General features: G+C 39.5%; 1 protein-coding gene across 8 annotated transcripts in view; it reads left to right on the forward strand.

The window, feature by feature from the left end:
• Positions 1–13,764, forward strand: part of ENOX2 (ecto-NOX disulfide-thiol exchanger 2) — a 267,589-nt gene that overhangs the window by 234,710 nt on the left and 19,115 nt on the right. For all 8 annotated transcript variants that reach the window (XM_004778712.3, XM_004778706.3, XM_004778710.3 and 5 more), the window contains one exon: positions 2,921–3,035. In XM_004778712.3, coding sequence (XP_004778769.1) covers positions 2,921–3,035 — 115 coding nt within the window. The remainder of the gene's footprint in view (positions 1–2,920; positions 3,036–13,764) is intronic.

Raw genomic sequence — 13,764 nt, forward strand, 5'->3', positions numbered from 1 at the left:
TATCTGTAGTGAAAACTTATCTTGATATAGAAATTATCATTTTTCCCAGTAAAAGGCATAGAAAGGAGAATATTAGTTGAGATACTGATTAACTATAGCATTAATTATTAAGAAATCCATTTGAAATATTTATAATCCCCCTAAATGGAGGCAGTTTTCACCAGACAGCGTTGGATATTTCCTGTATTATGGCCCAACTGGGGCTAACGTAGGCAGGGAATTCTCAGCTCAGTGCTGAGAAGCCTCTGACAGGCATCAAGTGGCCTCTAAATGATTGCAAAGTGCTCTAAAATGCACAGTTTTCATGCTGACTTTTTTAACCCACTGAGCCACCCAGGCGCCCCTCATGCTGACTTTTTTAAGTGACTTTTCCAGTGTGATCTCCATCATTTCCAAAAAGTTCTTCATGCCTACATGAAGATCTGTGTTTATAGCTGGTAGCATTTCCCTCCAGCCTAAGGAACTTTCTTTCACATTTCTTATAGTGTAAATCTTTGGATGACAAATTCTTGCATTTACATTGTCTGAAAATAGATTTAATTCATCTTCATTCTTCCAAAGAATTTTTCTCTGCATATAGAATTCTCAATAAAGAGATATTTTTATTTCTTCCTGCACTTTAAAGATAATGTTCTCCTGACTTCTGGCCTATATTGTTTCTGAAAGAAATCAAAGTATTCAGATTGTCTCCTTGTATATAATATGTCTTTTTTTTTTCTTCTGGATGCTTTTAAGAGTTCCTCTATTCTTCCAGTTTTACTGAGAGTAGAACTGACATGTAGTACTGTATTAGTTTAAGATACACAGCATTATGATTTGACCTACATGGATTGTGAGATGATTATCACAATGAGTGTAGCTAACTAAAAAATTAGAGTTTCTCTTAATGTTTTAGTTTGTAGCAATTTGACTATGATGTTCTTAGACCTACCTTTTTCATACATCTTCTGATTGGGGTTCCCTGAGCTCTTCAAATATATAGGTTAATGTCTTTCATCAAAGTTGAGACATCTTCAACTATTTTTTCTTCAGGTATCTTGAATCATTTCATCTCTCCACTCTGTGATTCCAGATAGTTTTTCTGTTCTTCAGATTGGATAAATTTGTATTGTTCTCTCTTTAAGTTCTCTCTTTGTTCTGCCATCTCTATTGTAAAGTTAGGCTCAGCCAGTTATTTTTATTTTGGATATTATATTTTCAGTTTTAGAATTTTCAGTTGGTTCTTTTTTAGTTTCTGTTTCTCTGCCAAGATTGCCTATCTTTTCATTCATTATGAGCATGTTTCCTTTCCATCATTGAGATAGTTTTAATAGCTGCTTTAACTCCTTGTCTGCTAACTCCCATATCTGGTTCATTTCAAGTTTTATTTCTGTTGATAATCTTTTCTCTTGAAGGTGGGTCATCTCATCTTAGTTGTTCATAAATCAAGTAATTCGGGGCTTTGCCTGCATTTTTTGAATATTTTTCTTTTAAGGCTCTGGTTATATTCTGTTATGTTCTTCCAAAGAAGATTGACTTCAGTTTCTTTTGTTTTAATGGTCAATTTACTTAATCGAATTTAAGCTGGAAATTATCTCTCTTGGCAGCTCAAATCTAGGTTCAGTTTTTTTAGACTTAGCTGTTTTGTTTGGAATCTGTCCTGTGCTTCCATAGTTCAAGGTTTATGCAGAAATTTGAGCAGCTATTATATTACAGGCAGAATTTGGATCTCTCTCTCTCTTTGGCTGTCTCCTTTCTGGGATCCCTTCCTCACTTTCCTGTGGCTATCTTCTTGATTTCTTTAAGACATAAAGACAGGGTTTCCTGTTAAAAATGTGGCCACTCCGTGAGCTGCTGTTGTCTGCTGTCAGACTAAAAGGCTCCTAAAAAACTGAGAGACCCACATCCTTCTTCCAGGTGTCAGCCATTCTTTAGGATATGCCTGCTTTTGTTCGCTCCCCAGTGCCATCAAGTAGTTAGGGGTTTGGCTTGGTTTGATTTTGTGTCTTGTTCAGAGTATAGTTATTATCCCTGGAAAAGTTCATCTGATAGAAGTTCACTCATGACAGCTCATTTTTGATGTTAACTTCTAAACCTGCAAAAGTTAGATTAAGAGTTCTGTTGAGTGGGGCGCCTGGGTGGCTCAGTGGGTTAAAGCCTCTGCCTTCGGCAGGTCATGATTCCAGGGACCTGGGATCTAGCCCTGCATCGGGCTCTCTGCTCAGCGGGGAGCCTGCTTCCTCCTCTCTCTCTGCCTGCCTCTCTGCCTACTTGTGACCTCTGTCTGTCAGATAAATAAATGAAATTTAAAAAAAAAAAAAAAAGAGTTCTGTTGAGTAAGTCTGTAAGTAGAGAGGGAAGAGGGTGGAGATGCAAAAAAATGTTTAAGTATATTTAATTGACATAGGGAGGGATTACAATTAGGCAGAGAGGCAGACAGAGATGGGGGAAAGCAGGCTCCCCCGCTGGGCAGGGAGCCCGATATGGGGCTCAATCCCAGGACCCTGAGATCATGATCCGATCTGAAGGCAGAGGCTTAACTCACTGCGCCACCCAGGTGCCCCTGGAGATGCAAAATTAAAGAATTTGATATGGGAAGGTGAAAATGGTAGAACTCTTCAAGGGAAATCCAGAAATCCACTTAAGAGGTGAGAGGCCTTTCATGACCAACAGTACTTTCTAATATAGGAGGGATATAAGAATCATCAACTGCCAGAGCTCTGGATATGGAAAGAATGCCTTACGGAAGACAGAATGTACAAAGTCTGCTTTGTCTTTCAAGACAGTTTCAGCCCCAGCGTGTCCCTTTGTTCTTGCCTTAGGAGTACTCTGAAGTTTTTTCATATGTCAAAAAACCCTGCTTCATCTTAACCTTAACTCTGTTCATTTCTTCAATATTTTCAAAGCTTCCCCACTAACAAAGAACAACTTTTAACGTTAGGAAATTCGCAACATACATAATGATGAATTAATGGGAATCAGACGAGAAGAAGAAATGGAGATGTCCGATGAGGAAATCGAAGAAACCACAGAAAAAAAAGAAACTGAGGAATCAGGTAAAGATCATTCTGCTTTGTTTCATTTAATTAGCATGTACTTGCAGGGATGGTATTTTAAAACTTCTAACATCCAGTAAGGTATGGGCACAAAACCATCAGCCTGGAACCAGCTAGAAACAATTGGTAAAGCCATAGAAGTACACAGTGGTTGAATATCAACCCTGTGGCTAAGGATCTTTTTATTCACTCCCATCTTCCATTACAGTCCCAAATTAAAAGTGGACTGTCTTCTCTTAGGAAGGCTAGACAGTTAGGCAGTGCTTGATTTGGATTTATTAATAATGTGTTCTGTAGTAGAAATTGTAAGGGAGCTTACACATAAATAGACAACTAGCCAAACATTTTTAAAAGTATTTAGATCCCTACATCATATATATACCTTACACCAGTATTTGTAACAGATGGATTTAATATTTAAATTTTTAAAAAACTTAGCAAAATAAATTGTGGAAAATATAGGAGTTGGTTATATAATTTGGGATGAAGGTCTCCAAAGATAGAAATCATAAAAGATACTTTTGATAAATTTATCTTCATATAAATTAAATATTTTTCTTTAAAGAATCACAAAATTAAAAGACACTCTACCAACTAAGGGGAAATGGCTATAATATATGACAGTCTACCTATCTGCTGCCTTTTATTGTGGTTACTAAGGGGTTTATTAGGAACCAAACAGGAGTCTACAGACAGATGTTTGGGTAAAGGGTTTTGTTCTTAGTGTAGTCAGGACCTCACCATAAGACAGGCCACGAGACTGTGGGTCCCCAGTGGAACTCATAAGGCAAACCTGCTGAACAATATGACACTACTTTGCCTTTCAATTTCACAACAAACCAGGGAGAGAATTACCAGAAGGGAGATTAAAATATCAGCCAAAAGTCCAGTATTTTCAGGTAAGCCATTCTAGACAGTATTAGGAGTCAGTAACGTACAATGGACAAAGCACTGGACCTAAAGTTAGAGGACCTGATTTCTAGTCCCAGCTGTGTTCCTTTTGACACCAGAGGGACTTCTTACAGGTCCCATCCTTGTAAGAAGTACATTATACAATCTAACAGGAATGTTGGGATGGCTAAACAAACTCATTCATTTAATAACTATTGCATGCCAAACACAGTGCTAGGCATTGGAGATATCTTAGCAAACTGTCCCTACTGTTTGGTGTGTGTGTGAGAGAGAGACAGAGACAGAGACAAAGACAGAGACCTACAGAGAACCAATTGACTATAATGCAAATCAGAATTTCTTGGTTTCAGTACTTGCATATTGAAGTCAGCAGCTCTATAGCCACTTGAGTGGCCCTAGAATCTTTACTCCATGAACAGAAATTCTTAAGGAAAGGCACTACCAAATCAGACTTTTTTTTTTAAGAATTTTATTTATTTTTCAGAGAGAGAGCGAGAGCGAGCACAGGCAGGCAGAGTGGAAGGCAGAGTCAGAGGGAGAAGCAGGCTCCCTGCGGAGCAAGGAGCCCGATGTGGGACTCGATCCCAGGACACTGGGATCATGACCTGAGCCGAAGGCAGCTGCTTAACCAACTGAGCCACCCAGGCGTCCCCCAAATCAGACTTTTAAAAAGGCATTTGTAGCTGTTACATCTGAATTTCCTCTACTTCTACCATATCTTAGATCCCCAAACATCTGAACCTCCATATATATTGAATAAATCCTTTGTAATCAGTAGATAATATTTTCAGAATAGTGAACTAATTACTGCAAATGCATACTATAAACTTAAAGCTAAAAAAACAAAATTTCATAATAATTGAGTTATTCAAATTAGTTAAGTGCTTAGCCAAGATGTTTCATAGCTGACTAATCTTTGACTTATAGAACTATCTCCATCTCAGTATCTGCAGTGTTGTATACAGTGTTAATCCAATGTTCCCCTGAAATGAACGTGACCATAAGTTTGAATATTTGCTTGATAAATTGCTGAATTTAAGGAGTTATTGAGGGAAGGAGGGTGTGTGGGAGATTCAGATTAAATGCACTTACTAGTGTTATATAATTGCATTTTGCTTCTGTATTTCTTTTGAGTTAAAAGCTGTATTGGCTACTGCACAGAATCTTATTCGTTTAGAGACTGGAAACTCCCTGACAGATCATCTTATAGCTATTTTCTTTCCTGTTCCACATGCCAGGATGCTGCTTTGTCAAATAAAGCTATCTACAATAGACTTAATGGAGCTTACCAAATAGCTTTTCTCCCAGAAGGTTTCAATTCATTTTAATTCAAGGACTTTTGTGCATTTTTCTTCCCTTCGATCGTATCTAATTTTGTTATCTTGCTTTTGTAGTAGTCAACTGCAGAAATCCTGCTCAGTGTGAGCCAGTAAGTGGGTCCTTAGGTTTTATCTAAATCAGCTGCATGTTTTAGTTTCACTTGGTTCCAATTAAAAGCTTAAGCATTATATCTCAGAGTTTTGTTTTGTTTTTTCTCTCTCCATGCTACCAAACTTGAATTCCAGGAGCCTAGAGCATGTGTCTGGTTAAATTTTACTTCCTAAAGAAAGCAACAGTCACTGCTAGCCTCAATTACCTTTCCTTGGTAACTTGGTAACAAAATTTCTATTCTTCAAGGGATTCTGTATTACCCAGCCCATATTTGTGATGTACTACTGGAAACCTTCTTGCTGTGGAAGAAAGAACTGCTGTGCTCAAAGCAATGTATTGAAGAGGGGGAATCACATCAAAGCAAATCATGATAGTGTAAAATCATTCTGTTGTTAGCCATGATGGAAAATACAGTAAACCTAAGAACAGCTGTTCCTTTCAACATCTACTGTCTGCCTTCTCCACTTAGACTACTGGTTCTCAGATCTGATATATATAAGCAGCATTGGGTTACATATAAAAAAATCAGATTTTCTGGGGTGCAGGGTTTGATTAAATAGATCCATAATGAAGTTCAGGAATTTGCATTTTATTAGGCATCCTAAACAATTTAGATGCTGGTGGTTCAGGGAGCACATTTGGAAAACATTGCCTGAGACTCATTCTCCTTCATTGTTCTAGCCAAAGTTTTCACTTGCTTTGGTTTCCACTCTCCTTCCTTCCCTCCCTCACCTCTCATTATTCCCTCTTTCAGAGCTTGATCAATTAATTAACAAGAACTACATCTTATAAGGTTGTGGAAATAGAGGTGCAGTAAGTGCAAATTTACATAAAATGTAAGAAATACCACTTGGTTCTAACCTGTAAGGTACTGATTAGAATGCAGCAAGGCCAAGAGATACTAGTGTGGCCAGAATAATTGGCATTCAGTGAAAATTGATTGGTATCTTGAAAGAGGAACAGGTTTGGATGAGAAGAGGAGAGTAAGAAAGTTTCTTGTTATGGAGGCAGGAAAGGAGAAGGAACAGGGCTCAGAGAGGGAAATAAAGATGATGGGTATAGGGGGATAAAAGATTGAGGGGATAAGATAGGTCCAGATTATGAGGAACCATGAATGCCAAGGTTACATTTAGCACAACAGACAATATGGCACTATAAGCATGTCTTAATCATGGCACTAGTGTGATAAAAGGAAATAAATTTGTTTAGGAAATAAATTTTGGAAAAAGAGAAACCTTCCAGAGACCTTTATAGGAATTTAGATATAAAATGATGAAACCTGAGACTAGAGTGAAGGTAATGGGAACTCAGATAAAATAGTAAAAGAAAAGGATATAACAGAAAATATAAGATTAAAGATGCTAGGAATCACTTCAGAAGAATAACTAAAGTCTGTGGCGCCAGATTGGATATAGATGATGAAAGAAAGGCAAGAATTTGAGTTGAGGCTAGGTTTCCTAGCCTAGGAGACTGGAGGGTCAGAGATCATATTAGTTCTTTAGGGCTACTGCAACAAAGTACCACAAACTGAGTAAACAATAAACAATAGAAGTTTATTGTCTTACAGTTCTGGAAGCCAGAAGCCTGAGATTAAGGTGTCATCAGGGTGCACTCCTCTTCAGGGCTGTGAGAGAGAATCTGTTCCATGCCTCTCTCCTGGCTTCTGATAGTTTGTTGGCAATCTTTGACACTCCTTGGCTTGTAGATGCATCATCCTGATCTTTGCCTTCATGTTTACATAACATTCTCCCTGTTTGCATGTCTCTGTGTCTAAATATCTCCTTTCTGTATGTACACCAGTTGTATAAGTCCATAAACCCACTCGAATGACTTCATTTCAACTTGATTACCTCTGTTAATGTCCTTTTTCCAAATAAGGTCACATTCTGAGGGCTTCAACATAAAGGGTCTTTTTGAGAGGGGGGCGTTACAACTTAAACATATACTAGTACCACTGACAGAAATGGGCTAGTACATGGGATTGGTTTGTAGAATATGAGATCAGTTTCCGATAGTAGATAGTTGGGAAATAGATATAAAAGATTTATATTCAAATCAGGGTTCAAGAACGTAGAAGGAATAGAAGATGGCAGTACGGAGGTGTTGGCTGAAGCTTGGAGAATATAATAAATGATTGTGAAAAACAAGTGAGAGAAAGAAGAGCAAAGGGCTAAATACAGAACTTTGGTGGCTACCCACAGTAAGAGAGGAGGAAAGAAAAGGAGTTTGCAGAGCAGTTCGAACAGTCTAGGTGCACCTGGATGGCTCAGTTGGTTAAGCATTGGACTCTCAGGTCATGATCTCAGGATCCTGGGATAGAGCCCTGCATCAGGCTGTGCATTCAGTGGGGAGTCTGCTTGAGGATTCACTGACTATCTCCCCACCCCCTCTCTAAATAAACAAACAAACAAATAAATAAGTCTCTTTATTTTTTTTTTATTTTTTTAACTTTTAATTTTTTATAAACATATATTTTTATCCCCAGGGGTACAGGTCTGTGAATCGCCAGGTTTACACTCTTCACAGCACTCACCATAGCACATACTCTTCCCAGTGTCCATCACCCCACCCTCTCTCTCAACCCCCCTCCCCCCAGCAACCCTCAGTTTGTTTTGTGAGATTAAGAGTCACTTCTGGTTTGTCTTCCTCCCAATCCCATCTTGTTTCATTTATTATTCTCCTACCCCCTTAACCCCCCCCATGTTGCATCTCCACTTCCTCATATCAGGGAGATCATATGATAGTTGTCTTTCTACGATGGACTTATTTCGCTAAGCATGATACCCTCTAGTTCCATCCACGTCATCGCAAATGGCAAGATTTCATTTCTTTTGATGGCTGCATAGTATTCCATTGTGTATATATACCACATCTTCTTTATCCATTCATCTGTTGATGGACATCTAGGTTCTTTCCATAGTTTGGCTATTGTGGACATTGGTGCTATAAACATTCGGGTGCATGTGCCCCTTTGGATCACTACATTTGTATCTTTAGGGTAAATACCCAGTAGTGCAATTGCTGGGTCATAGGGTAGTTCTATTTTCAACATTTTGAGGAACCTCCATGCTGTTTTCCAGAGTGGTTGCACCAGCTTGCATTCCCACCAATGCTGTCGGAGGGTTCCCCTTTCTCCACATCCTCGCCAGCATCTGTCATTTCCTGACTTGTCAGTTTTAGCCATTCTGACTGGTATGAAGTGATATCTCATTGTGGTTTTGATTTGTATTTCCCTGATGCCGAGTGATGTGGAGCACGTTTTCATGTGTCTGTTGGCCATCTGGATGTCGTCTTTGCAGAAATGTCTGTTCATTTCTTCTGCCCATTTCTTGATTGAATTATTTGTTCTTTGGGTGTTGAGTTTGATAAGTTCTTTATAGATTTTGGACACTAGTCCTTTATCTGATATGTCGTTTGCAAATATCTTCTCCCATTCTGTCAGTTCTCTTTTGGTTTTGTTAACTGTTTCCTTTGCTATGCAAAAGATTTGATCTTGATGAAATCCCAATAGTTCATTTTTGTCGTGCTTCCCTTGCCTTTGGCGATGTTCCTAGGAAGACGTTGCTGTGGCTGAGGTCACTTTTTTGGTGGGATCCTTGTCTGGTTTTGGGATCAAGGTGATGCTGGCCTCGTAAAATGAGTTTGGAAGTTTTCCTTCCATTTCTACTTTTTGGAACCATTTCAGGAGAATAGGAATTAGTTCTTCTTTAAATGTTTGGTAGAATTCCCCCGGGAAGCCATCTGGCCCTGGGCTTTTGTTTATTTGGAGATTTTTGGTGACTGTTTTCAGTCTCCTTATCTGTTCAGGTTTTCTATTTCTTCCTGGTTCAGTTGTGGTTGTTTATATGTCTCTAGGAATGTATCCATTTCTTCCAGATTGTCAAATTTGTTTGCGTAGAGTTGCTCATAATATGTTCTTATAATTCTTTGTATTTCTTTGATGTTAGTTGTGATCTCTCCTCTTTCATTTATGATTTTATTTATTTGGGTCCTTTCTCTTTTCTTTTTGATAAGTCTGGCCAGGGGTTTATCAATCTTATTAATTCTTTCAAAGAACCAACTCCTAGTTTCATTGATTTGCTCTATTGTTTTTTTTGGTTTCTGTTTCATTGATTTCTGCTCTGATCTTTATGATTTCTCTTCTCCGGCTGGGTTTAGGGTTTCTTTCCTGTTCTTTGTCTAGCTCCTTTAGGTGTAGTGTTAGGTTGTGTACTTGAGACCTTTATTGTTTCTTGAGAAAGTCTTGTACCACTATATATTTTCCACTCAGGACTGCCTTTGCTGTGTCCCACAGGTTTTGAACTGTTGTGTTTTCATTATCATTTGTTTCCATGAATTTTTTCAATTCTTTTTTAATTTCCTGGTTGACCCATTCATTCTTTAAAAGGATGCTGTTTAGTCTCCATGTATTTAGGCTCTTTCCAAATTTCCTCTTGTGTTGAGTTCTAGCTTCAGAGCATTGTGGTCTGAAGATATGCAGGGAATGATTCGAATCTTTTGATACCAGTTGAGACATGATATATGACCTAGGATATGATCTATTCTGGAGCATGTTCGAGGTGCACTAGAGAAGAATGTGTATTCTGTTACTTTGGGATGGAATGTTCTGATTATATCTGTGATGTCCATCTGGTCCAGTGTGTCATTTAAGGCCTCTATTTCCTTGTTGATCTTTTGCTTGGATGATCTGTCCATTTCAGTGAGGGGAGTGTTAAAGTTCCCTACTATTATTGTATTATTGTTGATGTGTTTCTTTGATTTTGTTATTAATTGGTTTATGTAGTTGGCTGCTCCCACATTAGGGGCATAGATATTTAAAATTGTTAAATCTTCTTGTTGGACAGACCCTTTGAGTATGATATAGTGTCCTTCCTCATCTCTTATTATAGTCTTTGGCTTAAAATCTAATGGATCTGATATAAGGATTGCCACCCCTGCTTTCTTCTGATGTCCATTAGCATGGTAAATTGTTTTCCACCCCCTCACTTTCAATCTGGAGGTGTCTTCAGGCTTAAAATGAGTTTCTTGGAGGCAACATATAGATGGGTTTTGGTTTTTTATCCATTCTGATACCCTGTGTCTTTCAATTGGGGCATTTAGCCCATTAACATTCAGGGTAACTACTGAGAGATATGAATTTAGTGCCATTGTATTGCCTGTAAGGTGATTGTTACTGTATATTGTCTCTGTTCCTTTCTGATCTACTACTTTTAGGCTCTCTCTTTGCTTAGAGGACCCCTTTCAATATTTCCTGTAGAGCTGGTTTGGTGTTTGCAAATCCTTTCAGTTTTTGTTTGTCCTGGAAGCTTTCTGTCTCTCCTTCTATTTTCAATGATAGCCTAGATGGATATAGTATTCTTGGCTGCATGTTTTTCTCATTAATGCTCTGAATATTTCATACCAGTTCTTTCTGGCCTGCCAGGTCTCTGTGGATAAGTCTGCTGCCAATCTAACATTTTTACCATTGTATGTTACATACTTCTTGTCCTGGGCTGCTTTCAGGATTTTCTATTTGTCGCTAAGACTTGTATATTTTACTATTAGATGATGGGGTGTGGAACTATTCTTATTGATTTTGGGGGGCATTCTCTGCACCTCCTGGATTTTGATGCTTGTTCCCTTTGACATATTAGGGAAATTCTCCCCAATAATTCTCTCCAATATACCTTCTGCTCCCCTCTCTCTTCTTCTTCTGGAATCCCAATTATTCTAATGTTGTTTCGTCTTATGGTGTCACTTATCTCTCGAATTCTCCCCTCGTGGTCCAGTAGCTGTTTGTCCCTCTTTTGCTCAGCTTCTTTATTCTCTGTCATTTGGTCTTCTATATTGCTAATTCTTTCTTCTGCCTCATTTATCCTAGCAGTGAGAGCCTCCATTTTTTATTGCACCTCATTAAAAGCTTTTTTGATTTCAACTTGGTTAGATTTTAGTTCTTTTATTTCTCCAGAAAGGGCTTTTATATCTCCCGAGAGGGTTTCTCTAATATCTTCCATGCCTTTTTCGAGCCCAGCTAGAACCTTGAGAATCATCATTCTGAACTCTAGATCTGACCTATTACCAATGTCTGCTTTGATTAGGTCCCTAGCCTTCTGTACTGCCTCTTGTTCTTTGTGATGAATTTTTCCGCCTTGTCATTTTGTCCAGATAAGAGTATATGAAGGAGCAAGTAAAATACTAAAAGGGTGGCAAAGTCCCCAGGAAAATACGCTTTAACCGAATCAGAAGAGATCCCAAATTGTGCGGGGGAGAAAGGGGATAAAAAGAGGTTCAGAAAAAAAAAGAGACAATTAAAGAAAGAAAACGAATAAAGAAAAAATATGAAAAAGAAATATATATATTAGATAAACTAGTTTAAAAACATTAAAAAAGAAAAGTAAAAGTTAAAAAAAATTAGCAGAAGAAGAAAAAAAATTGAAAAAAAAATTAAATTAACTGCAAGACTAGAGAATCTTGGGGAGAAAGCCATGAGTTCCATGCTTTGCTTTCTCCTCCTCTGGAATTCTGCTGCTCTTCTTGGTGTTGAACCTGCACTCCTTGGTAGGTGAACTTGGTCCTGGCCGGATTTCTTGTTGATCTTCTGGGGCAGGGGCCTGTTGTAGTGATTCTCAAGTGTCTTTGTCCCAGGCGGAATTGCACCGCCCTTACCAGGGGCCAGGCTGAGTAATCAGCTCAGGTTTGCTTTCAGGAGCTTTTGTTCCCTGAATGCTTCCCGTAGAGTTCCAGCGGATGGGAATGAAAATGATTGCCTCCCGGTCTCCGGCCTGGAGGAGCCGAGAGCTCAGGGCCCCACTCCTCAGTGTGCCCTCAGAGAATAGCGCCCAATTAATCCTGTCTCCCTGGCCTCTGGCCGCACTCTGAGCTCACCGAGCCTGCGACCGGTTCAAGGTAACCCCGAGCTGAGAGCTCACTTCTTGGCTCTGTCTCTGTAGCTGGCTCCTCCCGTTCTAAAACCTACAAGCTCTGCGACACTCTGACCCTGCGGGACCTGAGGCCACGCTGACCCCGCATGGGTTTCACCCCAGTTTAGCCTCTGGAGTGATGTCCTTCAGCAGAACAGCCTTTTAAAAGTCCCGACTTTGTGCTCCATTGCTCCGCCGCTTGCCGGGAGCCGGCTCCTCCCCACCGCGGTCTAACTACCCGTCACTTTGGATTCACTTCTCCACCAGTCCTACTTTTCAGAAAGTGGTCGATTTTCTGTTTCTAGAATTGCTGTTCTTCTCTTCGATCTCCCGTTGGATTTGTAGGTGTTTGCAATCTTTAGATAAGCTCTCTAGCTGATCTCCTGCCACCTGATGTAGTCTCAGCCTGCTACTTCTCCGCCATCTTGACTCCTCCCCCTAAAGAATCTTTTTAAAGGGAAAGAGCAGCCTAAGAAGCTGGAAGAAAACTAGAAAAACATTGGATTACAGGGCCCATGAGAACAATCTATAGAAGAAAGAAATTGAGGACATCATTTGGCAAGAACTATTTAAGTAGGGTGATAGAGCTGGGGCCAGAACATTAAGGAGAGGAAGTGGACAAAGACCACAGGTCAGGAAGTTGGGTACTGAGCAAAAGCAAATGCAGGCATTATTAATGGCAGTTAGAATGGGTGACAAAGTTAAAATTAAGTTTTTTGTTGTTGTTCAATAGAAGGGAAGGCAGCCATGGAGAGAGCAAGGTTGAAGATGCTTGAGAGTGAAAGAGTACTTATGGATAATTATGGAAATGGAATCCTGGAGAAGAATGGGAAGTGATCCAAACTCAGGTGGAGTTTTTCTTAAGAGAGGGAGACCCCTCTTCCTTTAAGACAAGGGAGGTAAAACTAAATGTATCATTCCATGCTTCTCCATATACCCAGAGATTGGTCAACTGTTGATTAGGAAAATGCTTTGTAAATAAGACCATGAGGAAACAGGAGCAGACTTGGAATATATACCTTGGGCAGGATGGAAGGAAGAAATCAGTGAGAGGTAAGAAACCCACCAGCAAGGCCAACATGAGTCTGTATTGACCAGGACTTCCCAGTTCTGCAGCTTCCTATAAGTCCTCTGCAGCCCAGGATAAGGTGCAGACAAAGTTGAATCAAGTGACCGTGAGCTAGAAATTGGCATGGCAAGACTGGCTAATAGTTTTCAGGAAGGTGAAGAAATATAGAGTACTAAGGAGTTTGCAGTGGAATCTGTTTAGCCAGAAAATAGTTAATGGACTGGGTGAAGTTGGCCATTCCAAGAAATTAAAGGTCCCAGCAAAGAAAGTGAACAGCATCTCAGGGTGATGAGAGGCAGTGAAGTAACTGACAGATGAAGATACCATGTTTGAAAGCAGAATTTAGAGATCTCAGAGGAGAAACAGTGAAGTCCCTGGTACATGCATACTGGTAGAAGCCCCACTGAAGTAATGACCT

This window comes from Mustela putorius, unplaced genomic scaffold (assembly GCF_011764305.1).
Source record: "Mustela putorius furo isolate JIRA1106 unplaced genomic scaffold, ASM1176430v1.1 tig00003899_pilon_pilon_pilon, whole genome shotgun sequence".
In the NCBI taxonomy this organism is placed as follows: Eukaryota; Metazoa; Chordata; class Mammalia; order Carnivora; family Mustelidae; genus Mustela; species Mustela putorius.